This window comes from Saimiri boliviensis, chromosome 2, assembly GCF_048565385.1.
Source record: "Saimiri boliviensis isolate mSaiBol1 chromosome 2, mSaiBol1.pri, whole genome shotgun sequence".
Lineage (NCBI taxonomy): Eukaryota > Metazoa > Chordata > Mammalia > Primates > Cebidae > Saimiri > Saimiri boliviensis.
In genome coordinates this window covers 158121081-158144920 of record NC_133450.1, presented here as the reverse complement: position 1 = coordinate 158144920, position 23840 = coordinate 158121081, and the positions used below count along the sequence as shown (strand labels likewise).

The window sequence follows — 23840 nt, the reverse complement described above, 5'->3', positions numbered from 1 at the left end:
GTGTGTTGAGTCCTCTATGTATTTGTTAATACTAGATGCACAACAACCTTATGAGGTTGTATTAGTCCATTCTCACACTGCTGTAAAGAAATACCTGAGACTGGGTAATTTATAAAGAAAAGAGGTTTAATTGGCTCACAGTTCTGCAGGCTTAACAGGAGGCATAACAGCATCTGGGATGGCCTCAGGAAACTTTCAATGATGGCAGAAGATGAAAGTGAAGCAGTCACATCTTACATGGCTGGAGTGGGAGGAAGGGCAAGCCCGGGGCAGTGCCACACACTTTTATACAACCAGATGTCATGGGAACTCGAACATGAGAATAGCACCAAAGGAACAGTGCCAAACCCTTCATGAAGGATCTATCCTGATGATCCAGTCACTTCCCACCAGGCCCCACCTCTAAAACTGGTCATTACAATTGAACACGAGATTTGGGTGGGGACACAGATCCAAAGCATATTATCCCATCCCTGACCCCTCCCAAATCTCATGTCCTCACATTGCAAAATACAATCATCCCTTCTCAACAGTCCCCAGAGTCTTAACTCATTCCAGCATTAACTCAAAAGTCCAATGTCCAAAGACGCATCTGAGACAAGGCTAGTTCTTCCACCTATGAGCCTGTAAAATAAAAACACAATGGAGGTACAGGCATTGGGTAAGCATTCCCATTCCAAAAAGGAGAAATTGGCCAAAAGAAAGGGACTACAGGTCCCATGCAAGCCCCAACCCCAACAGGGCAGTCATTAAATCTTAAAGCTCCCAAATAATCTCCTTTAACTCCTTGTTTCACATCCAGGGCACACAGGTGCAAGAGGTGGGCTACTAAGGCTTTGAGCAGCTCTGCTCCTGAGGCTTTTCAGGGTGCAGCCCTGGCATGTTTTCATGAGCTGGCATTGAGAACCTGTGGCTTTTCCAGGTTCAGGGTACAAGCTGACAGTACATCTACCATTTTGGGGTCTGGAAGATGGTGGCCCTCTTGTCACAGCTCCATTAGGCAGTACTGCAGCGGGGACTCTGTGTGGAGGCTCCAACCCACATTTTACCTCCACACTACTCTAGTAGAGGTTCTCCATGTGGCCTCTGCCCCTGAAGCAGGCTTCTACCTGGACATCCAGGCTTTTCCATACATCCTCTAAAATCTAGGCAGAAAGTCCCAAGCCTCACCTCGTGCACTTTGTGAACCTACAGACTTAAGAACATGTGGAAGCCACCAAGGCTTATGGTTTGCATCCTCTGAAGCAGAGGCCTGAGCTGTACCTGGGCCCTTTTGAGCCAAGACTGGAGCTAGAGTGGCTGGGAGCAGGGAATAGTGTTTGAAGGCTGTGCAGTGCAGCAGGACCCTGGGCCTGGCCCATAAAATCATTCTTTCCCTCCTAGGCCTTTGGGCCTATGATGGGAGGGATGCCAGAAAGTTTCTGAAATGCTTGTGAGGCCTGCGCCCATTGTCTTGGCTGTCAGTATTTGCCTCCTCTTTACTTTTGCAAACTTCTGCAGCCTACTTGAATTCCTCTCCTGAAAATGCTTTTTCTTTTCTACCACATGGGCAGGCTGTAAATTTTCCATATTTTTGCACTCTGCTTCTCTTTTACATATAACTTCTAGTTTCAGGTCATTTCTTTGCTCACACATATAAACATAGGTTGTTAGAAACAGCCAGGCTGCATCTTGATTGCTTTGCTGCTTAAAAATTTCTTTCCCCAGAGACACTAAGTCACTCTCAAATTCAAAGTTCCACAGATCCCTAGAGCAGGGGCACAGTGCCTACAACCTCTTTGCTAATGTATAATAACAGTGACCTTTGCTCCAGTTCCCAGCAACTTCCTCAACTCCAGCTGAGAACTCCTCAGCCTGGACTTCACTGTCTATGTCACTATCAGCATTCTGGTTGCAATTCAGACAGTCTCTGGGAAGTTACAGTTTTTTCCACGTCTTCCTGTTTTCTTCTGAGTCCTCCACAGTCTTTCAACCTCTGCCCATTACCCAGTTCCAAATCTGCTCCTGTATTTTCAGGTATTTTTATGGCAATGCCCTCCTCCTTGGTACTAATCTTCTGTATTGGTCTGTTCTTGCATTGCTAAAAAGAATTAACTGAGCCTGGGTAATTTATAAAGAAAAGAGATTTAGTTGGCTCATGGTTCTGCAGGCTTAACGGGAAGCATAACAGCTTCTGGGGAGGCCTTAGGAAGCTTTCAATCATGGTGGAAGGCAAAGGGGAAACAGGCATGTGCTACATGGCTGGAGCAGGAGGAAGAGAGAAGGGGAGGTGTCACACACTTTGAAACATCCAGATCTCACAAGAAATTTATCATGAGAACAGCACCAAAGGGATGGTGCTAAACCATTTATGAAGGATCCATCCCCGTGATCCAATCACCTTCTACCAGGCCCCACCTCCACAATTGGGCATTACAGTTGAATGTGAATTTTGGGTGGGAACACAGATCCAAACCATATCAGAGGGACAGTTAACTTTATTCCCATTTTGCAGATGAGAAGACAAAGACATGGAGATATAGCACAAAAATGTTAAGTAATTTGCCTAAGTCACCCAACTAGCAGATGTCAGGCAAGCTGCCTCCAGAGCCTACACTACAAGGCACAGGACAATTCTGAGTAGTCTGGAGGTATACCTATACCTCATTATGTTTCTGGCATTATGAGAAACATTTAGATGGCTGTATTGAGTACAGTAGTTCTTGGTCAAACTTGTTTGCCTGCATGTGTGACACAGATGATGCCATTTTCCAGAACATCCTCATAGTTGTACCACAAACATTTACATGTTTCCAAGAAATTCACTGTCAATTTTCATGCTTCAAGGACACCATTTATGATTCCATTTGTGCTTAGATGAGGTTAAAGTTGACCAGTAAATTTGGGAGCAGGAGGTAGTATTGTAAGAATGTGAAGATATTAGGGAGAGAATGAACATTTCTTTGTTACAAAGCAAGAAAACAGTGTGAATGTATGAAGCCAGCATAGAGAGTTACACAGGCATCCTTGACCAGTGTAAAAGTCTGGCCCAGGAAGATGGATTTATAATACTACCTCTGCTGACTTCATATTCTGTTCAGACCTATTAGAAATTCCGTGAAGAGGCATTAAAGGATTGACCTAGTGTTTGTTTCTGTTTTTTGAAAAATGGTACTGTTTATCAAAAAAGATGACCAGGAGGGTTTCAGTGGAATAACTTGTCAGTATTGACTATTCACTTATAAGTGTTTTTTTATTTTCATTCATTCATTCTAATTTCATTGGGTAGAGTTTATTGAGTAATGTACACCAGACCCTAGGTTAGGTGCTAAGGAAGTAGAGATGCCTCAAACAAGGTCCTTGTCTTTAAACAGCAGTAAAATATAAAAGTGAGAGGATGGCAAGCATTTAAAGAGCTCAGTTACCTGAAGTGCTGTGTAGGTGCTGAGGCACATGTGTGGTGGGAGATGTGGCCAAATGAAAGAAGCAGTGGTCAGATCTGCTTAACAGGAAGTGGAAGAGGAGGTCATATAGAAGGTTTTCCTTGAATTGAGACCTTAAAGATGCAGAGGTGCTTACTAGGTGGATAAGTTGGGATAAGGGCATTCCAGGCAGAGAGAAGAGCAAGAACAAGATAAGGGTTAAAATAAATGTTTCAGTGATCACATTAGTTTTTATTGGCTCTAAGGTGTGCATGTTTTTACATTACAACATCTCTGAAATCTTGGACATCATGCACTAGTTGGACTGGCAGTTCATGTTCTTACTAGTACATAAAATAATGATATGCCTTACAATATGTGGCATTTTAGTTTTATGAAATAATCTATTTGTATGTTTTGCCATCTAGTATTATTTATTGGATGCAGTTCCAGCTGCTGTGTCTTTGTTTTAGAGGTAGACAGATAAATACCTTTCTACTGAAGAGGAAACAGGAACGAATGACTGAATTTCTTAGATAAATATATGACATTAAATTTGACAGAATACTTGATATTTGATGTTGCTTTTAATAGTCGTGGCTAGTAGCAATGGAACCTGGGGAGAGAATTCATATAGAGAATTCATTAATTCAGTCTTAATATATTGAACTAGGCTATGAACCATCACATTGCCTTTTTTTCAAGGTAGAAAGGGAGTTTGAAAAGCTAATGAATGTAGCTTATGGAGATTTTAAAAGATATTAAATTTATGATACATCACATAAAAATGTACCTACTATTCTTGGTGTCAAGATGAAGCCCCAATGATACAGTACTTTATGAGTTATGAAAACAGAATATCTATAACTGATCTTCTAAGGCACAAGAAGATGGATCAGATATAAACTGCAGTGGGAGGGGTAAAGGTTTCTGTATCTGGGAAAGAAAATCAGAGAAATTTCTGTTGCAGCGAATGATCTTGGAACATGTACAAAGAAGAAACTAGGCATATCAGAGCCTAAATTTAAGCACACAGGTGTTACGAAAATACACTCTAGTAGAATTAGTTTCTGTTCTCTCTTTAAATCCCTGTGTGATTTTGGGCAGATCAATTACCGCTTGGATTTTAGTCCCATGAGGCTGCACTAGATCAGGGTTCCTGGCAGCTAATGATGCTGTGATTCCCCTAGCATTTTTTAGATATGGCCGCATTGATGGAAACAGTGATTGCTCCAATGTCTTGTTTGTCCTATTGTTGGGGGGGGGGAAGGCACTCTTAGAAAGAATGTTACAAAAGGTGACAAGTAATGGCACTTTGGGGCTATTGATTTAATTTTGGGGAAAACAAAATAGAAAATTATGCCCCCTACAGCTAAGGAAAGTGACAGTGACACTTTGCCTCCTACTTTGATCCCAAATATATCAACAAAAAAGATGGGAAATTTGCTGAGAAAAATGTAAAGCTTAATTTGTTAGAGATTGAGATAACATATATTTTTGTTTGCTAGAAATGGAAACAGAGTGTATAGTTACTGCGACCTTGACCAGGTAGTTGATTTAAAAAAGGTTTGAAAAAGTGCACCCATGTAAAAAGAACATCTAGAATGATTCAGCTCATTATTATTTTTTAATAAATGAGTCATGGCAGTGTTTGCCTTTCTCAAACTCTTCGCTTTTCACTTTTCCATAACGACACAGATTCTTGTGGGTTCCTTTTTTTCTTTCCCCATTGGGTATGTACCAACTTTTACTACACTGAAAAATTGTTACTAATGAAAATGAAAAATCTATGTTCGATTTGGTTACCATGTTGTTTTACCATTTTGTTTACAACTCTCTCATCCTGATTTTTTAAAAAATTGGGTAGATGTCCAATCACAATGTATTAAGATGAGGAGAAAATAAGGTTAGAGAGACATAGCCAGACTACAGCCTTGTAAAGAGACTTTTTGGAAGTACAGATTTGGAATGAAGTAAAACAGTTAAACAAGTTTTTTTTTTTTTTTTTTTTTTTCTTTTTTTTTTTTTTCAGTAGTGTCAACTTTCCTTGCTGGGTGATTCAAGATATTAGCTATTCTAGGAAAAAACTTGGTTTGATACATGTAATCCCATCTACTTACCACCTTAACCCTTTATGTAAGGATATTATAAAATAGAATTTTTAATATAATTGGACACTTATACACAGAAGGAGTAAAATTTAAGCACATTTTGTATGAGTGCTGATTATGGGAAAGTTTCTATTATAGCATTATGGCTTTGTCATTGGAATTAGAGAAAGCCTTTTGGTATCACCAATACTAAAAAAATAAAGAAATGATCCAAGGACTGTCTCTAAAGATGGGTCCTGATATAAACGTGCACATGTCTATATTTACTGATTTCTGATGTAAGGGACATGAAAGCTAACCTGATTCATTTGTTTTTAGGGGCTCTTGGCTTTGGGCCTCAGTGCAAGTCCATTGGAAAAGGCAGCTGCAACAATCTAGTGGTCACCAGCAGTCCCATGATGGTTCAGCGACTGGGACCCATTTCACCTCCAGCAAGCCAGGTCTCTACAGCATGCAACCAGATCAGTCCTAGCTTACAGAGGGCAATGAATGCAGCCAACCTGAATATACCTCCTTCAGATACCAGGTCTCAAGTTAACTTTTTTTTCCCCTTCTTTATGGTATAAAAACACCCCACGAGTGTCTTCCCTTCTCTTTCTGAATACACACACACACTCATACACACTCACAAAACTCATACACTTGCACACTCAAGCAACTCTCTCAATTTGAGGTTTGTAGGGGAATATGTCAAAAACTAAGTATGTACTATCATGTCATCTTAATTGGGAGGAATGATTTAATACCTGCTGTCTTGTGGTGTGAGTGAAATGAATACCTAATTTGAGATTGTGGGGCCTCAGTGACTGAAACACGGTGTGTAAATTTGTCAATTTCTGGTGAAGCAATCATATCATGGCCTAGTAAATTTGCATGGTCCATGCACACCTATCTTACTTGCCAGGTTTTCTGTGAATACAATGCAGAGTTTCCAGGCTGCTGTACTATCTGTTTTGTTCATCTGTCTATCCATCCAGCTACCCATCTACTTCAGTACTTGCTAAATAACTACTGTCTGCATAATATAATAGTTGAAGTTTAGGGGCCTAGTGGAGAGAGTAAAGATAGAAAACCTAATTTTTAAGACTTTTCAACGTCTCTGTAAAGGCATACTTTCTTGTCTGAGTTACATAACATTTCAACACAATGTTGATTAGGCTCCAGAGTAAGTAGGTACTATAAATGCCATATATCTACCTCCAAGGGAGGGAATTGAATAGAAAAGGGAAATTACCCCCTCAGACAAAGTTTTATTTTCTCTCAAGGTTGATATTAGGTGTGAGGGGGCATAAAACCAAAATACTGTGCAGTGTTTAAGGTCTATTTCTATGTTCAAAATAAATTATTTTATCATCTAGAAGTTATCTTCTTGGAAAAACACAATCCATAGTTTCTGCCATATCTATGATCTTGCAAAGGAATTTTACTCTGCAAGCCTCTGCTTCCTCTTCTTCGGGATCTGCAACCTGCTCAGTGCCTTGCAGTTCTGAGAGCTTGTGTCTTCTACCTTTCCTTCCTCCTAACCCTGTTTTCCCCTTTTGTATCTCTGTGCTGTCCCTCCTAGTCACTCTTTGAGACTCTGAAATCAGACTTCCTGAATCATTTATTTATGCCAGTTTTTTCATGAGCTAGAAACTTGTTTTTCACCTGTGACTTTTTGTGATGGGAAGCTGCTGTCATTTTCCCATTGATGATTATGCCTTCAGGGACTCCTCAGACTTGCTGAGTGCTGCATGTAAAATGAACCGTGCTCATGGGGTGGGTGTCGTTGGGAAGCCTTCAGCTTTCTTTCTGTGGCAAGTCCAGCCCATGCCTTGAAGGCAGAAGTCATAATTAATGGTGAAACTGACAGTAGTCAGGGCACAGAATGCTTAAGCCATGTATCTTATGCAGTCCCTTTTATGGGTTGGCCAGAGAGGGGTCATTATCTCAGTGTTTTCTGGCATATTTGATTGCTTAGCATAATTTTATAACCTTAAAAGACAACACCATAACAATGCAAGTGTTTTTGACTAGGTATTTATTCTTTGAGTCCTTCTATAGAATTTTTTTTTCCTCAGGACGAGCAAAGAAACAGGAATTGGGAATTGGCTTGGTGAAATATGGAATCTACTTTTAGCAATTTGGAAAGGTTGCATTCATTTGTAATCCTTGGTTTATGTATTTCATCAGTGGAGAGAAAGAAGCAGCAGCAACAGTTCAGTAAGAGGCAAAGTTCAACATTTTGCTAGAGATAAAGAGAAGATGGAGAGAGAATCAGCTTAGTGTTTTATACATGGGGGGCATGCTGGGAGTGGATGGAAATGGAAAAGGGGACATGAACTGTCCAGTCTGAGAGATACTGCCCTACGGAAAGCTGCAAAATGTATTGTTTCTCCTGGTTATGTAATTCTTATTCATTGTAGAAAATGTGGAAAATATGGAAAAGTACCAAGCATTAAATGACAGTCATCCTTAATTCTATCCCCAGGGACAGTCATGGGTGGAATTTTGATATACATCCTTCCACTTGTATTCAAACACATACAATAAACATAGGCTTTCCTTTCCACTAAATCAATCTAGTAATCTACATACTTTTTAATTACCTTTTTCCAGTTAATACGTTATACACTTTTATAATAAAAGCCTCTTTCAGCATCATATAATGGCTTCTTCCTATTCAGGATTCCACTTTATAAAGAAAGTATATAAATACAATTATAATTTAAAAATCAGTCTTTTGTTACCTGGCACTTAGTAGTTTTCTTTTCTTTAGATAGTATAAATAGTGCTTCATTGGATCAACTCTGTGCATCTTTTGTTGCACAATTCTTATTATTAGAATATTCTTAAAAGTAAAATTTGTTGTGTTAAAAGAGTTTTGAGGCTTTTTATATGTATTCTCAAATTGTGCTGCAGAAACTCACCAGCAATTTATAAACTCACCAGCAGTTCAAGAGTGTGCCTGTTTTCTAAGATACCATTCATTATTATTTTTAGAGCTTTTGACAGTTTGATCTGTAAAATGTGATTTTATCTAATTTGCATTCTTAATTATTAACAAGATTGAAGTTTTCATAGATTTATTGGTTGCTTGTATTTTTTCTTTTGGCCTTCTTTGGGTATATTTTTTGGGGGTGCTCATCCTGGGAAAAGCTCTTTTTCCTTAGCTGCCCTAACGCTGTATATTTGCCTAGATTAATTTCACAGTCATTTTGGATTACCTGTGCTTAATGATAAATGCAAACTATACCCTACCATCTTCAAGATCCAGAAGCCATTCTTGATTTAGAAATTGCCAAAACTATAATACAGAGGCCCTTGTATGTATTTCTCCTAACATGACAAGTCTGAGGTGCTGATATAATAACTTAATCAGCATTTTCATATACCAACCTAACAAACATTGAGCAGTAGAAGAGATCAGATGCTACCTGGATGGGTTTTGTAGCATACTTAGCTTTTCTAGTGTTTTTCACATACATTGTAATCCTGCATTTTAGGATTGAATATTCATAAACTACCTGCAAATATTTCTCTTTAAGACCCGATGGGACCAGAACACAGAAAGTCCAAGTGCTTCACTTGTCAATGAGAAAGTTCAGCCATCACTGAATGTCATTCCATATCCAAAAAGGCACCATATCTAGCTTTTTATTTTCTAAATCAGAAATTATTGGTGATGGTTCCCTTTGAGAGTATGTCCACAAAGGTCAGAGAAGTTTAAGGGGGCTGAGGATGCACTCCAGGCTTTCTGTAAATTGTAACAGTTTATAAAGCCATCCTGAATTTAGATACAGTACTAATTCTTTTGGGGGATTTGCTGAGGCACATAGACACAGATTTCCAGACAGACTAGGACTGGCCATCTTTTTCATGATCAATATATATAGGAAATATATCTTTTCTCTTGAGAAATTGTCTGTGTGATCTGTTAGAACTTCTTTTGAGCTTGGCATTGAACCACACATCTAATATTGTCATCATGCCTCTCATGCTCTTATGGCCCCAGACAAATTACTGAGCTCTTGCTTGACCAGCCACCTTAATCATTTTTGCGGCTGGTTTCGGATTTTTCATGGTTTTATTTTGTTCAGGATACATCTCCTTTCCTTTTACATATAGTCCCAAATTAACCAATCACCAGAAATAATATCATTAGGATCAGATGAGGATATGGAAATGGAGATTGCTCTCAAATGACGATACAGATGTCACTTTCTTTGTCATGGGTCTGGTGTGGGTAGCAGCGGGGGTTAGAGGTGAGAATCCTTTGGGATGAGTCACAGACATTCAACATATTATTGTAGAAAGAGCAGAAAACTTGGGTGCCATCATAGCTTGTGCGACTTTAAGCCTGTTATATCAAGCAGAGGATTGTGGGTCACATGGGATACAATGTAAGGAAAACAATAGAGAATTTGTATGATCCACTAGGCCACTGCCTGTCAAGCACTGCTTCACTTGTATTTCTCTAAGAACTTTGGTGTGTGTGTCACTGGGAAAAATTTCCCAAATCCTGTTTTATTCTTTATAAAACAGAAGTTATTTTAAGGCTGGGTGCAGTGGCTCACAATTGTAATCCCAGCACTTTGGGAGGCCGAGGCAGGCAGATCACGAGAACAGCCTGGCCAACACAGTAAAACCCCATCTCTACTAAAAATATAAAAATTAGCAGGACATGGTGGTGGCCACCTGTAATCCCAGTTACTGGGGAGGCTGTGGCAGGAGAATCGCTTGAACCCAGGAAGCAGAGGTTGCAGTGAGCAGAGATCGCACCACTAAACTCCAACCAGGTGACAGAGCTAGACTCTGTCTCTCAAAAAAACCCAAAAAACAAACAAACAAAAAAAAACCCACGTTATTTAAAAAATCTGTTTACTTATCTGACAGGTTGTATCAAATGAGATCATATATAGAGAAAATTCTTTGTGAGTGCTATAAATAATGTTCAGTTGTCATCATATTGGTTAATTATTTACTTTCCTAATCAACAGTGTTTTGAGTACTTAGTATGTATCTAACATTCTGGTAGGCACTGGGAAGAGAAAAATGATCCCTTCTGTTAAAAGGCTTTGAAATTTATTGAAGAATATAACATCCACAGATGCCTGAAGTTAGCTACATTTAAGACATGATGCAGACAGCACACAACTTCTTTGGGAAGAGAACTCTCACTGGGAGCCAGTGTACTGGGGAGAGATGTCATGCATTAGAGCTTTGAAAGACTGAAGGATCTGAGTCATTACACAGGAGGTAGACTGGCTGCTAGGCAAAGGCCATTTGGGGAAGTTTTGTTCTTATTAAGTGTTTGAGATAGAAGAGAGAGTTTTCTGTTCTTATTAATACATGAATGAAGAAAATATAGAATTTGCTTTCTGAAAAATATATGATAACTCTTAAAAACTCAAATGTCCAAGAAGCTATAAAATGTGCCTGCATGGGTTTATGCTCAGATTTAAATTGAGCCATATTTAGGTATGATTTGGGAGAAATGAGAATCATCTCTCAACAATGGAGCAAATGAACGTTTTACCATAGGCTGCCCTGAAACCAAGTAATACAATTTTATAAGCGAAGTATATATAGATGGATAACATACTTCTGTCTGTTAGTCACTGCTTAACAATCTAATATGCTCCAGTATGACAGTGACAGGCAAATGCAGCACCTGAGAATATGCATCCACTCAGGCATGTAGCTCTGCCAAAGCTCTGGTTCTTTATGTTCTATGAACCTTTTCAACCTCAGGGTGTAAAGCAGTCAGTTGTCTCTGCCTCATATATGACAGGACTACTAATTTAGTTTGGGTCCGAAAGCAATTCCTGGATCTCACTGGGGAAGAGACCAAAAGGCCCTTGACATCCAATCACCAGGAGCCTTCAGCTGAGCTCTGCAGGAAAAGCCACATGCTGCAAGTGTGCTGGGAAAATAATTGAAAAGTGTCCGTGAGGAATTAAAAACTAGATGGTTCCAAAACCACTTTGGGGCTTGCAAAAAGACTACAGCCTGAATTAAGGATGTGGACCAGAGGAAAATCTATGTCAAGGGCAACTGAATGTAAATTCCTGCTGTGTTTGTCATTGGTAAACATTACGTCACTCGATGGTAACATCTCGTCAATCATGGTGTTATCACCTTGTACGCTGTGTTTTGGAGCTGAGATGTTTTTCTTGCCAATATTGTATGCTTGTAGGAAATGGTGTTTGTGGCTTCCATTTTGTAAAATGGAGTAAGATGAAGAGGTGGGAAGAAAATGCTTCTCTTTTCCTTCAGTTCCTTTGCCACAGGTTGATGTTTAACAGCTGGAAATAGTTAATGTGTTCATTTTGAGAAGACACACGCTTTATATAACGTTTTGTTGTGATCAGTATAAAGTCAATGCAGGTACACGTAAGAAGCCAGGTTCTTCTGATACACACCATATCTGAGTCAAGAAATACGGTGTGTTACGTCTTGCCTCTGTGGCAAATTTGCCATCCAAGAGACAAATCTTTTCTCCTCAATTATGTTCAACTTGATATTAGCCAAAAGACCAAGAAGTGAGTTTTATTTTCAAGGCAACAATGTCACAGTAAAGCAAAATGAATTTTAAAGTGACCAGAGCTACATTCTGAACCATTTTGATATGCAGTTAATATATTGTGAGAGATAGGGTGTGCTTTGTAAAGGGTAAGAAGAATAGGAAAGGAATTGTTGCAAAAGTGAACTACAAAAAGTGGATGATCTGCTGTTGGCCCAAAGCTGCTTGGATTTAAGAACAAGAGTTCACAGAAAACCCAACTAGCAAGTGTGATTAAATCCTGCATGGCTCCAGTGCATAATTCCAGATATGACTTGTTATCAGTTTGTTACTTACTCCCTTATATATTTTAGCTGTGTTTTATTCATATTTTTTTTTTTCATTTCCTGGGATGATCTGATGTGACTAAGTACTGGCAATGTGAATTATCTTTAAAAAAAAATCAGAATATTTCCTTAATATCAGTGAAACTAAATTGTGAAATTATTAAGTCCCCTGGACAACCCTTTGACTTTGAGGGTTTTTTTTTTTTTTTCAAATAAAGCATGAGTTTATATGTTACTTTCTCAAATAGATTTTACTTGAAGGCTGGGACTCTGTTTAGATCTGTATTGCCTGCAAAGCCTGTCATAACATGCTGCACACAGTAGGTGCTTAACAAATACTTATTTGGTTGGCCTTGACAGACATTAGTAATTTTTCCCAGGTCTCTAATTTTTTCCCCATGTTGAAAACGTTATTTAAGAACAAAGCAAGGACTATTTATTATTAAAGTATGAAGATTATTTGTAACAATAGATCTTCTGTTATATTATTTCAGTGAGCATTAGGTTTTATTGTTCTTCTTGGTAAAATGTTATTTACCTGGAACTAAAAGCCTTGGATTTTATCTCAGTCCAAGAATGTGTGTTTAGCAGAGAATGTAATTAGGGGAAATACTTAAGGGATTGTCAATGCAGTGTTCCTTTAGCTCTTAAGCAATCCATATCCTGCTAAAATGTTTATCTTTTTTTTTTTTTTTTTTCTTCCTTTCTGGCTGCTGTTCCAGGTCCCTTATTTCGCGTGAGTCTTTGGCGTCCACGACTTTGAGTCTGACGGAAAGTCAATCGGCCTCGAGCGTGAAGCAGGAGTGGTCTCAGGGCCACAGGGCCTTCCCTTCGCTTTCCTCCAACCACGGTTCTCAAAATGGCATTGATCTAGGGGACCTCCTTAGCCTTCCTCCCGGGACCTCCATGTCCAGCAATAGTGTCTCTAACTCCTTGCCATCTTACCTTTTTGGCATGGAAAATAGCCACTCTCCTTACCCTGGTCCTCGGCACTCGTCCACCAGGTCCCACTCGGCCCGCTCTAAGAAGAGAGCACTGTCCTTGTCCCCGCTGTCTGATGGCATCGGGATAGATTTCAATACCATCATCCGCACGTCGCCCACGTCCTTGGTGGCCTACATCAACGGGTCGAGGGCTTCCCCGGCCAACATGTCCCCGCAGCCAGAGGTCTACGGGCATTTCCTGGGCGTGCGCGGCAGCTGCATTCCCCAGCCGTGCCCGGTGCCCAGCGGCCAGAAGGGCGTGCTGCTGGCCCCTGGGGGCCTGGCGCTGCCTGCCTACGGCGAGGACGGCGCCCTGGAGTACGAGCGCATGCAGCAGCTGGAGCATGGCGGCCTCCAGCCGGGCCCGGTCAACAGCATGGTGGTGCAGCACGGCCTGCCGGGCCCCGCCAGCCAGCCAGCCGGCCTGCTCAAGACCGAGCGCCTGGAGGAGTTCGCGGGCGGCGCCCTGGACCTGCCCCCTGCGCCCCCTCTGCCTCCTCTGCCGCCGCCCCAGGGCCCCCCACCCCCTTACCACGCCCACCCGCACCTTCACCACCCAGAGCTGGGGCCGCACGCCCAGCCTTTGGCCTTGCCCCGGGCCGCCCTGGACGAGGACGGGGAGCTGGACGACGTCGGCAAACACTGCTGCCGCTGGATCGACTGCAGCGCCCTGTACGACCAGCAGGAGGAGCTCGTGCGGCACATCGAGAAGGTCCACATTGACCAGCGCAAAGGGGAGGACTTCACTTGCTTCTGGGCCGGCTGCCCGCGACGATACAAGCCCTTCAACGCCCGCTATAAACTGCTGATCCACATGAGAGTCCACTCCGGGGAGAAGCCCAACAAGTGTACGGTGAGTTTCCGAAGCGCAAGCGGTGACCTCTCTTGAAGGCCCTGCTTGCTTCACATACATGTTTTTCCCAACGCGGCCTACGGGACAGGTGATCTTTTCTTCTCGTATGGAGTTTGTGCGTGTGGTGGTCTAAGTATCCATGAGATGGGGCTCCTGTTCAGCTTGAGAAAGGGGAGGGTTTCTTCCATGATTCGTGGCTCTCCAGTTCCAGATTTCCTTCTGCAAAGGTATATACATGATCCATCCCAGCAGGGGATCAGTCTGCCACCCTGTCTAAAATCTTGGAATGGAGATGCCAGCCAGGTACCAACTTTGAGTTTCCCTAATGTGCATGGATGTGCCTGAGCAGAAGGACACAGACTGCCCATCAGCAAGCTTTGGTTCTTTTCCAAAGCAAATATTCAGTGACTTTTCCTTCTCTTGAGTAACCAGGTTAGAATTAGGATGGGGAGAAGAGTGGTTTTGATATTTGAAAAGGAACTCACCACTTAGCAACTTGGCTAGTAAAACTATTTCGACATGCATCCTCTTGCCTACACTCTGTACCTTCCAGAGTCTAGAGACTAGTTAATAGTTTATAGTCGGGATAAAATCGCCCAGGGGATAGACAGGAGCAAAATCTCACAGGATCTCAACTAATTTTAAGAGGTAGTTTTTTTAGAGAGGTATGAGGAGAAAAAGCAGAGATGCCTTTGGTGCTGAGGGAAGTGAGCCTGATGTCTATTTCTCTTCGCCTCTGCCTTTCACAACATCCATCCTGGAACTCTCTCTGTTTCTTGGCAAAATTTACTATTTTGAATAATACGATTCTTAAATGATTTCACAACAATTTCACACCTCACAGAAACCCTCAGGGTTTATAAGCAGGGCATCACCCGTGGGATCGCAGGATGGCTTTGCACAATCTCAGACAGCTCACTTAAGTCTTGGAAAAAGAATAACATATGTTTTATATTAGTTTAGATGGACAGAAATATTTCATTTAGAGTTAGAGTCTAAGATTTCTGTGTATTCCCTGGATATTGAGTATGGTGCAGGTCACTAAATATGTGAAATATATAAATCAATTTGAAAAGAACCTTATTTGTGCTGTGTTCCCCAGCCCGAGTTCCTTCTTTCTGTAGTATGTCAGTGATGATAAAGAATCTGAACCATGTATATGTTTGATTATAGATTGACCAAGGTTTCTGATTGATGTAAAAGCAAACCAAACAGGTGATCACTATAATGCAAGTATTCAGTGCACCTTTTCCCTGCCCAGTAGGTATTTTTGAAAGAGTTTTAAGAATTTCTTATGGAATTGAGTTACATTTCTTGTCACTACAATATGCATCACATTATGATTTTTCTCAAGGAAAACCTGAAGCTGATACATTGCGAGAATGCCAGGTTATATGAGTGAAAATAATAATTATTTTCCAGGTGGCAAAACCTTACTCTGTCACTAGGGTTCTGCATTAAAAATGCCAGTAAGAGACAAGCAATTGAAGGCAATTTCATTTACTCTGGAACACACCGGCCTATTGCAGGCCGAAAAGACATTCAGACTCCGAAGGAAAACAGTCCAACCTTTTAGTTCTGACTAATCCTGGCTGAAAATAGTTTACTGGATTTGGCTTTACTAAAATAAACATAAAGGCTCGAATTATCCAGAAAAATATTTTTTGCATTGCAAAATTAATTTTTGTGCAATAGGATTTCCCCTACTCTTCCCAGACTTTGCAAAGACATATAACTTTATAAAGTTGACTTTTGCTAAAGTGCATGATGAATATCAAAAATAGAAATAGTTTAGTGAAAGAATAAGCTGATAGGTTAATGTTTGCAGGCTTATACATAGCTTCTCATTTTATTGTTCAAGATGGGTATGGGAAATTATTTCTCTCCTCCTGATCTACCCACTCTTCACTTCTAGATGGAATCTTTATAAAATTCAGATTGGTGATTTAACAGTGTATTGAATCTAGGACCACAAAGCATTTATTTACACATGTAATAGTGCTAATAATAAACAAGGTTTCTTAGGAACTGACTAATGCTGCAATTCTAGTTCTGGGGATATATATTTTTAGCAGGAAGCCTTCATTTTCTTATAAAACATACATATCATAGGCAGTATGTCTTCTGAAAACTGTTATGTTGCTGCATGTCATTTGCTTGATTTGTAGGGTGATAGCCAACTGGCAGCAATTAATTTTGCTGTAAAAGGTTAGCAGTCCTCTTAAGTTTTAATCCACAGATAGAAGACCTGGTTTTTAAAGTGGATATACACCTGGAAAAAATGCATTTTTCTGCCTTTTTTGAAATGCCTATTTATAGACTTGGAGTCCAGACACATACAACTGTTACAACTAAAATGTTTCATCTCCCACTTATTTAAAATCTGATGGTAATTGATTCAAAGCTCAAAATTCTTGCCAAGTAAAATGACTACATTCTTCTTTTGGAAATGTGAAGTGATCTTTGGTTTTTGTGGCTGTGTCATACACTACAGGACTAGAAGCAGTCTAAATTATAAGACCCAGGCCGTTTTTTGTTTTGTTTTACGTATGTTTAACTGCTATTTATTTTCTGTGAATGATAGAGTTAGTCATCATTTTTACTTGCTTAGCTTATTGACCCAAGAAAGAAATGATGACCACATTGTGTTTGGTGACCATGACTACAAGCAGCACAAAGAGCTTCTGGAAGTTATGGTAAAAGAGGGGTGTGTGAGAGGGCTACTCAGTGACAGCTTGCTTACAGTAAGCGGCTGCCACTGGTCTCCTCCCTCATGCCAAATTCCATGTCATGCATGAGAGAATGCATTCTCAGAATCTCTGACCATGACTCCCCGGACTTATCAGAACCCTGGGACTCACATCACTCAGGATTCTAGGTGACAGAACTGTGGGAGGGCTGTGAATGTATTATTTGGTTAACTTACTGGAAGAAGAAAATGGGTTCTTTTCCTTTACCCACCCAACCGATTCTACCCTTTTGTAGGTATCTTTCTTATTGCTTCTGTGGAAAGCCCAACCAGCTGCTCTCTTTCCAGGCCTGGCCTTGATCGCAGAGACATTCCCATCCAGTGTCAAAGGGCTTGAGAAGTAAAGGCCTCTGTAGACAGACAGGCAGACTTCAGCTAGTCAGAAACCAGGATATAGCGATATTGTATTTAAACATACCTGACTCCATTCACTGCTGTCTATTAACTATAGTAATTTTTTGGTGCCGAATCATTCTGTTTTAACCTTCCTGAGCTTAGACCAACTGCAACCTTAGTAAATCTCAGAATTATCAAAATATTTGAACCTTCTCAGGTACAACTGTGGAATTCTATTAAATTTTTCTCAAATGGCAAGTTTTCACATTCTCAGGTCAGAACAAGTCATGGAGTCTCTGAGTCTGACCCTTTCCTAAACCCGTTTCAGGTTCCTAAAAGGACAACATGAAGTGTGACCCAGAACCATAGACGTACACTAATCGTCCCTAACAGTATCCATAGTAATGGTTCCAACAGAGTGCACCCTGACACTGTTTTTACTGTAGATCTTTTTGCCATTAAGTTGAAGAGTGTGCAATGGCTGGGTAATGTGCCCAGTGTGTTCTGAATGGTCGTAGACATGCTCTATATGTTGGTGCTTCTCATGAGAAAGGCTGTCTGCCCATCTGATGGAGGCAAAGTGAGTAGAGGGATAGAGTTCTGTTGCTAGGATCAGAAACGCTGATGACTTGCCTTCACATATGATTGAAAGCAGTTGTGTTAGCCAGGGAGTGCTGATAAGTGAATTAGGGGGAATGTGGGTCACCACTTAAATGTTTCTTGTTTTTCCTGGATGAATTTTATCCAATAGCAAAAAGGAATTTTTCAAAACTTTTACCCACCCACGGATTTTCATGAAAATGTCACTGACCAAAGACTAGTTTTGAATTTTGTATGATTTGACTCATTTCTCTACAGGCATTTTGCCTGGCAAAATCCAGAGTATTTGCTTTGGCTTGGATACTGGGCGGTGGTGCTTTTTAAGTAACATTGGATTATGATTTCAAGAAAATAAATACAGAACTGGGACCATGTCCCCATTCCTCTTTTATGGCCCGATGGCCAGCTTTGGCCTTGTAAGATGTATCTTGAGGAAATGTAAATTCATTGTAAGCTGTGGAAGGTCTTCTTCACTTCCACTGTTATTTTGATAAGACTTGGTCTTGATGTGGTCTATGAACACAGGGACCTTAGGAAAATATCATCTAAGCATAATTCTTAATCACCACTTCATAATCCTCATATTGGCAACAATGAATAAATTATCGTAATGCCAAGTATCAATGAGGGTATGGAGAAGTGGACATACTTTAGCATTGTTGGAGAAACTAAATTAGTATAACCACTTTGGAGATTAATTTGGTAACACCTAGTGACATTGAAGATGAGTATATCCAATAAAACGGTGTCTAGGTGCCTACCCTAGAGAAGCCTTTGTATATGGTGGCAAGGAGACATGAAAAAAAGGTGTTTATTGCTTTTGTTTTTTAAAAAAAGTGTAAATTATGTAACTGTCCATAGATAAGTCAATAAACTGTGGCTTATTTCTAATGAAATATAATAAAGGAGTTTAAAATTAGATTACACATATATACATTACTTATATATCTATTAACATGGATACATTTCAAAAGACAATGTTGAGTGAAAAAATTATATGCAAAGGGTATATGTGGTGGTAATACAATTTACGTATATTTAAACACAAACTGGGCAATATTATATAGTTGTTGTAGATAAATAATTATATGATTAAACAGTAAAATCATGTTGGCAGGGTAGTTAGTAACGTTAGCATAGTGGATACATCTCGAAAGGACAGAAGTAGAAAGAGATGGAATGTGAGGATTTTACTTTTTTTTTTTTCCCTGAGAGAGAGAGAGAGAACTGAAACAGATATGGCAAAATATTGTTATTTTAACTTGATGGTGGTGATATAGGTGTCATAGGTGTCTGTTTTACTATTTGGTATATTTTACTGCCTATTTGAAATATTTCATAACTATAGGATATTTTTATCTAAAAATAAATGAAAGCCAATTAGTATCACACTCCAATTTCTTTCCACCCATACCGGCTTTTCAGATGAGAACAAAGACTAGAGAAATTGATTTTTCCAAGACCGTTATTTAGCTGTTCCATACTTAGATCTTCTGAGGCTGTATTTTTCAACCTTGGTGGTCACTGGAATCACCTGGAGAACTTTACGAAGTACCTGTACTTGGGTCCCACCTTCAAAATTTGTGACGTAATTGGCCCGGGATGCAGTTACCAAGGTAATTCTAATGGGTAGCCAAGGTTAAGAACCAGTAGTATGAAAGTTTCCCAGTTCTGACATTAGTGCTAAATAAATAAAAACCTACCCTGTTACTTCTGTTAAGATGCAGGAATGCAGTGTTTAGTAGAAAGTACGTCTTTACTTATTATCAATGTCCTGACAATAATATCTACATTATCATCAGTGTACTGACAATGATTCGGGGAGTTTAATGCTCTCTTGTAATAAAATTCAGAGACAAGATAAGATATTAGAGTGATTGATAGTGGCAGAAGCCTTTCAACTGAGTGTCTATTTCACATTCTGAGTCTTCTTTTTTTACAATTATTAGTCAGAGTTTGGGAGGAGTCTTGTACTGAGCCATGTGTACATTGTCGCCACCTCCCTGCCTTCTTGATTTAGAAGTGGAACTGACAAATCTGTCACACTGTTTCCATTTTTAAAGGTAAGATAGTGTGTTCTCTCTTCCAAACACAATGCAGACTTTCAGCTTTTAATAGAAAATGATCTTTAAAACACTTTTGCTACTATGGACACTTCTGAAGAATTGGTAAGTTACCAAAATATTGAATTTTCTCTTTTATCAAATCTGCCTGATGTGATTAAATAAATAAAATTAACATTAATATCCTCTTTGTCTCTTGAGGCTGAAACACCACCAGTGAACATCTGGTAAAGATCAGAGCCAGTGCAGCTTCCAAGTCATATCCCACAAGACATCGGTCTGTCAGATATTAAAAGCAAACTCAATGATTTAAAAAATAAAACCAAATCTTAAGATTTATTTCCCAGCAATTTTATATAAGAGATACAAACATATTTATCTGTGTAAATACATGTTCAACATACTGTAGACACATATATGTCACTATGAATTACAAATCCCATAGTATAGGTAAAAACGAAACCACAGAAATTCTCATTAGATGGGGCATTGACTACACCCTATAAGGCATCTGTCAAATTGGATTTCACATCCCAAAACACAGTTTAGAAACCTGCCATTTGGTAAAGGTTGACTTTGGTTTCCCTTTAGAAGGCATTTAATTCAGTTTACCTGGGGAACTGACCTTTCATGAACTTTGTCCTGAAAATAAATTCATTGCAGATTTGGGCAAATCTTTCAAAACTAATCGTGGTTTATGTTTCTTTGCCTGTGAGTCTAGGATTAATGAAAAACAATAGGTAATGAGAGCAACCCTAAGAGGTTAAATATTTGAGGCTTTATCCTCATTAAACAAAATTATTAACTACATGATGGTTAATGTTCCTTTTAGTTCGTATTTGTTTTGTGGTTTTTCTCTAATTTCATGCCTTGAATAATGTCTTTAAAATTACAAAGAATTATGTAAATCTTTCATAAATGATCTGATTAAGGGAATGTATGTGAAACCTTTGGAGATTTGTTGATATATAGATTCTGAAATGTGTTTTTCTTCGTTCTTTCAGACTGCACCAGTGTGGAAAATTAGTTTGGCAATATATTATAAATGTTCTTTTGACCTTAGGGCTATTTCTTGATTACCTTTTCTTTGAGTGGTCATGTTGTCATCTTTGGGTCCAGATAGAATTTGAATGTGTAGAGTGAAAGACCAAAGACATTTATTTTTCCAGAAAGAAGAGGTCATCTGATTCCTTTTGATCTTTCAGAAAGGTTTTCTTCAAGTATGGAGTAGTATGATTTGGAAAAGAGATGTTTATTTTTTTCCCAGGCAGATTTATTAGTTTCTACTATAATTACTGAGTCAGGGCTTCTAAGCTATCAATAAGACAATGCTTGTTATAATCCTCGGCGGTGGATCTGTGGCTGGTGAACCCAGAGCCTGAGCACAGAAAGCTTGATTTTACATCTGCTCTAATTCTGGAAAGCCATGTGTCCTTCCTCCAGAGGGAAGACCAGTCTGTTCAATAGGTGTCATCACGCATATAGGAGGTTGGCGTAGATAGGAACGTGGTGAGAATGTGGGATGAAACCTGCGTGTTTTTACTGCGCAGGACTGTATTTATTCCCCCTTTTCTTGGGCCACAGGTACTGAGCTTGAATAGGGAGAACGGTTAATCTATTAGAAGGAGAACTTTGAATAATATTTTAATGATTAGTTTAAAGTTGTTGAGAAATTGAAAAATGATATGACCATTTTCTGGGCTGGCAGAAGCAATATGCTTGGGTAAGTATATAACCTAATGCTCTAAAATTAGGGTGAGCATATACTTTATTTTTCAAATCAGGACACTTTTGAGAGTGAAAGTGGGTTTGTCTCACTGGAATGTCAGTCTAAATCAGGACTGTCCTGGAAAACTAAGGGTATATAGTTACCTTACCCAAATAGTATGTGTGCTGATGTGCCTATTCATTGCATGTTCATTCATTCTTTGTATCACTGAGTGAAAACTCTGTACCATATCTTACCTGGGAGGTACAGAAATAAATGAGACATTCCCTTTGGGAGCTCACATCTACTAGGGGTGACCATTGTGTAAATAGTAAAACAAGGGCTGTGATATGTGACTATGCAAACTTCTAATGGGAAACCTAGGAGAAGAATCTCCCAAGTATACCTTTAGAGTTTGAGCAGGCTTGTTAGAGGAGGTAACTGCATCCTGAAAGAAGACAGTAATTCTTAGAGAGAAAAGAGAAGAGGCTGTTTAAACCTGCACACCACCATGTGAAATAGCACAGGAGTATGAAAGAGCACAGAGGAAGAAAGAATTCCCAAGCAGTTTGATGCTCCAAGACCAGGTAGGAGTTGAAGTGAGGCTGGAAGAAGTCATGAAGGACTTATACTACCAAATAGGGATAATGTTTAAGAATTGTGAACCTACTTAATATAAATACAAATCTAGTCAACAGAAAATATCTTAGGAGGGTAGCATCACTGAGGAAGCAAGGACTGTGTTTCAGTGCATGTGAAATGAAACTTTGACTTCCCCAGGCCTTCTCCATTTTCTCTTAAAGCCTATAGTTTAATTCCTCATTAGAACATATCTCTTGGCAGCTATCATATGAAACACACGTTTGTCTTAGGCCAAGTGATCTGCTAGGGAAACAAGTACATGTAGACTAGCATGAAAGCATTTTCTGTTGTGGACTTTAAAAAAAACAATTAAAAATCTGGGGAAGACTTAGAGACCAAAGTTGTTTGATCAATTATGTAGAATGATTAAGATGTGGACAGAGGCTGCATACATTATCCTGTGTATGAGTAGCTTTCCATTAGTTAAATATTTCCTTTTATAATCTGTAAAGAGAGTGAAGTATTGTACTGTTAAACAAAGGTTTGGACTGGTGCTCATTATGCTGAGCTTGTCAGCCTTTTCAAGATTTTTTTCCTTCACTGCTGAGATTTACTTTGGAATTTTTTTTTTTTTCTGCTCAGACAGAATTAATACAGAACAGAGTGAAATGCTTGAGCTGTTTAGAGTAGAACAAATTAAATCAATTCCCATCAAAATGGCACCCGTTCGCAGTGATTCAGTCCTGAACACCACAGGGCCCCATGTCTCTCTAGACTGGGGAAGGCAGCATGAAAGAAAGTCTTGCCTTTTCTTACTTGAGCTTCTTGCTTTGGCTGCATGAGCCTTCCCTGGGTTTGAACCACCCAAGGTTGTAGAGTCATTTGCCTGTTGACCAAAGAGCACAGCTGAAGCTCAGGTCAGTGGACTCAGGCATTCAGAGTGTTTTAGAGAAGGCATCTGATTGGTCCTGGATCCTTGCTTTAAAAATGTATGAGGTAGCTTCTCAGGCTTCTCTCAGCAGAACAGTTTTCTTTTCTGTGTTTTAGAGTGTTTATTTGAAAGTGCTTTCATTTTCAAGTAGGGGCCTGGGTATTGGGCCTATTGCGTGTGTTTTGATGAGAAGAATTGTACTGCTGACTCTCTTTTGTCACTGTCTTTCCTCATCCCTACTCCCAGTGTCTAGTATGAAAATTGTCCGGAAAAGAGCAAATGGTGATTTATTAGCCAAGAGAAGGGATTTGGGGTTGGGAGAACAGTTGTAATAAAGCGAAAATGGAGAACTCAGCCTTAAACAAAATTCTGAATTAGAAATTTGTCTTTCATCTCATTTGTGGTGACCCCTACTGCCTTCTTTCTTCAGAGTTTCCATGCTGCTTCACAGGCCCCATGCCTTGCTCCTTACTTTGCCTCTCCATTGAATGGAGGCTTGCTTTTGGAAAAGAACTGTGGGAAATAGAAAGTCATACATATAATGGTGAACAGCTGAGAAAAGATTCAGTGTGCTGGCTCTCCCAAGGGTAGCTACATTTTAACTGGAAAGAAAGTATTAAACCTCTTCCTTAAGACCAAAAACTCTTTCAGATAAATGGAGGTGAAAGAAAATGACTATGTTACACAAATTC

General features: G+C 39.6%; 1 protein-coding gene across 5 annotated transcripts in view; it reads left to right on the top strand.

The window, feature by feature from the left end:
- GLIS3 (GLIS family zinc finger 3) overlaps positions 1 to 23840 on the top strand; it is a 481147-nt gene that overhangs the window by 160275 nt on the left and 297032 nt on the right. For 3 of the 5 annotated variants that reach the window (XR_012516572.1, XM_074394755.1, XM_074394754.1), the window contains exons 2-3: positions 5831 to 6038; positions 13066 to 14179. Coding sequence is in view for 4 of the 5 variants with exons in the window: in XM_074394754.1 (XP_074250855.1) it covers positions 5831 to 6038; positions 13066 to 14179 (1322 nt within the window). In the remaining variant the exon portion in view is untranslated. The remainder of the gene's footprint in view (positions 1 to 5830; positions 6039 to 13065; positions 14180 to 23840) is intronic. The other 2 variants (XM_074394757.1, XM_074394756.1) reach the window with 1 other exon arrangement.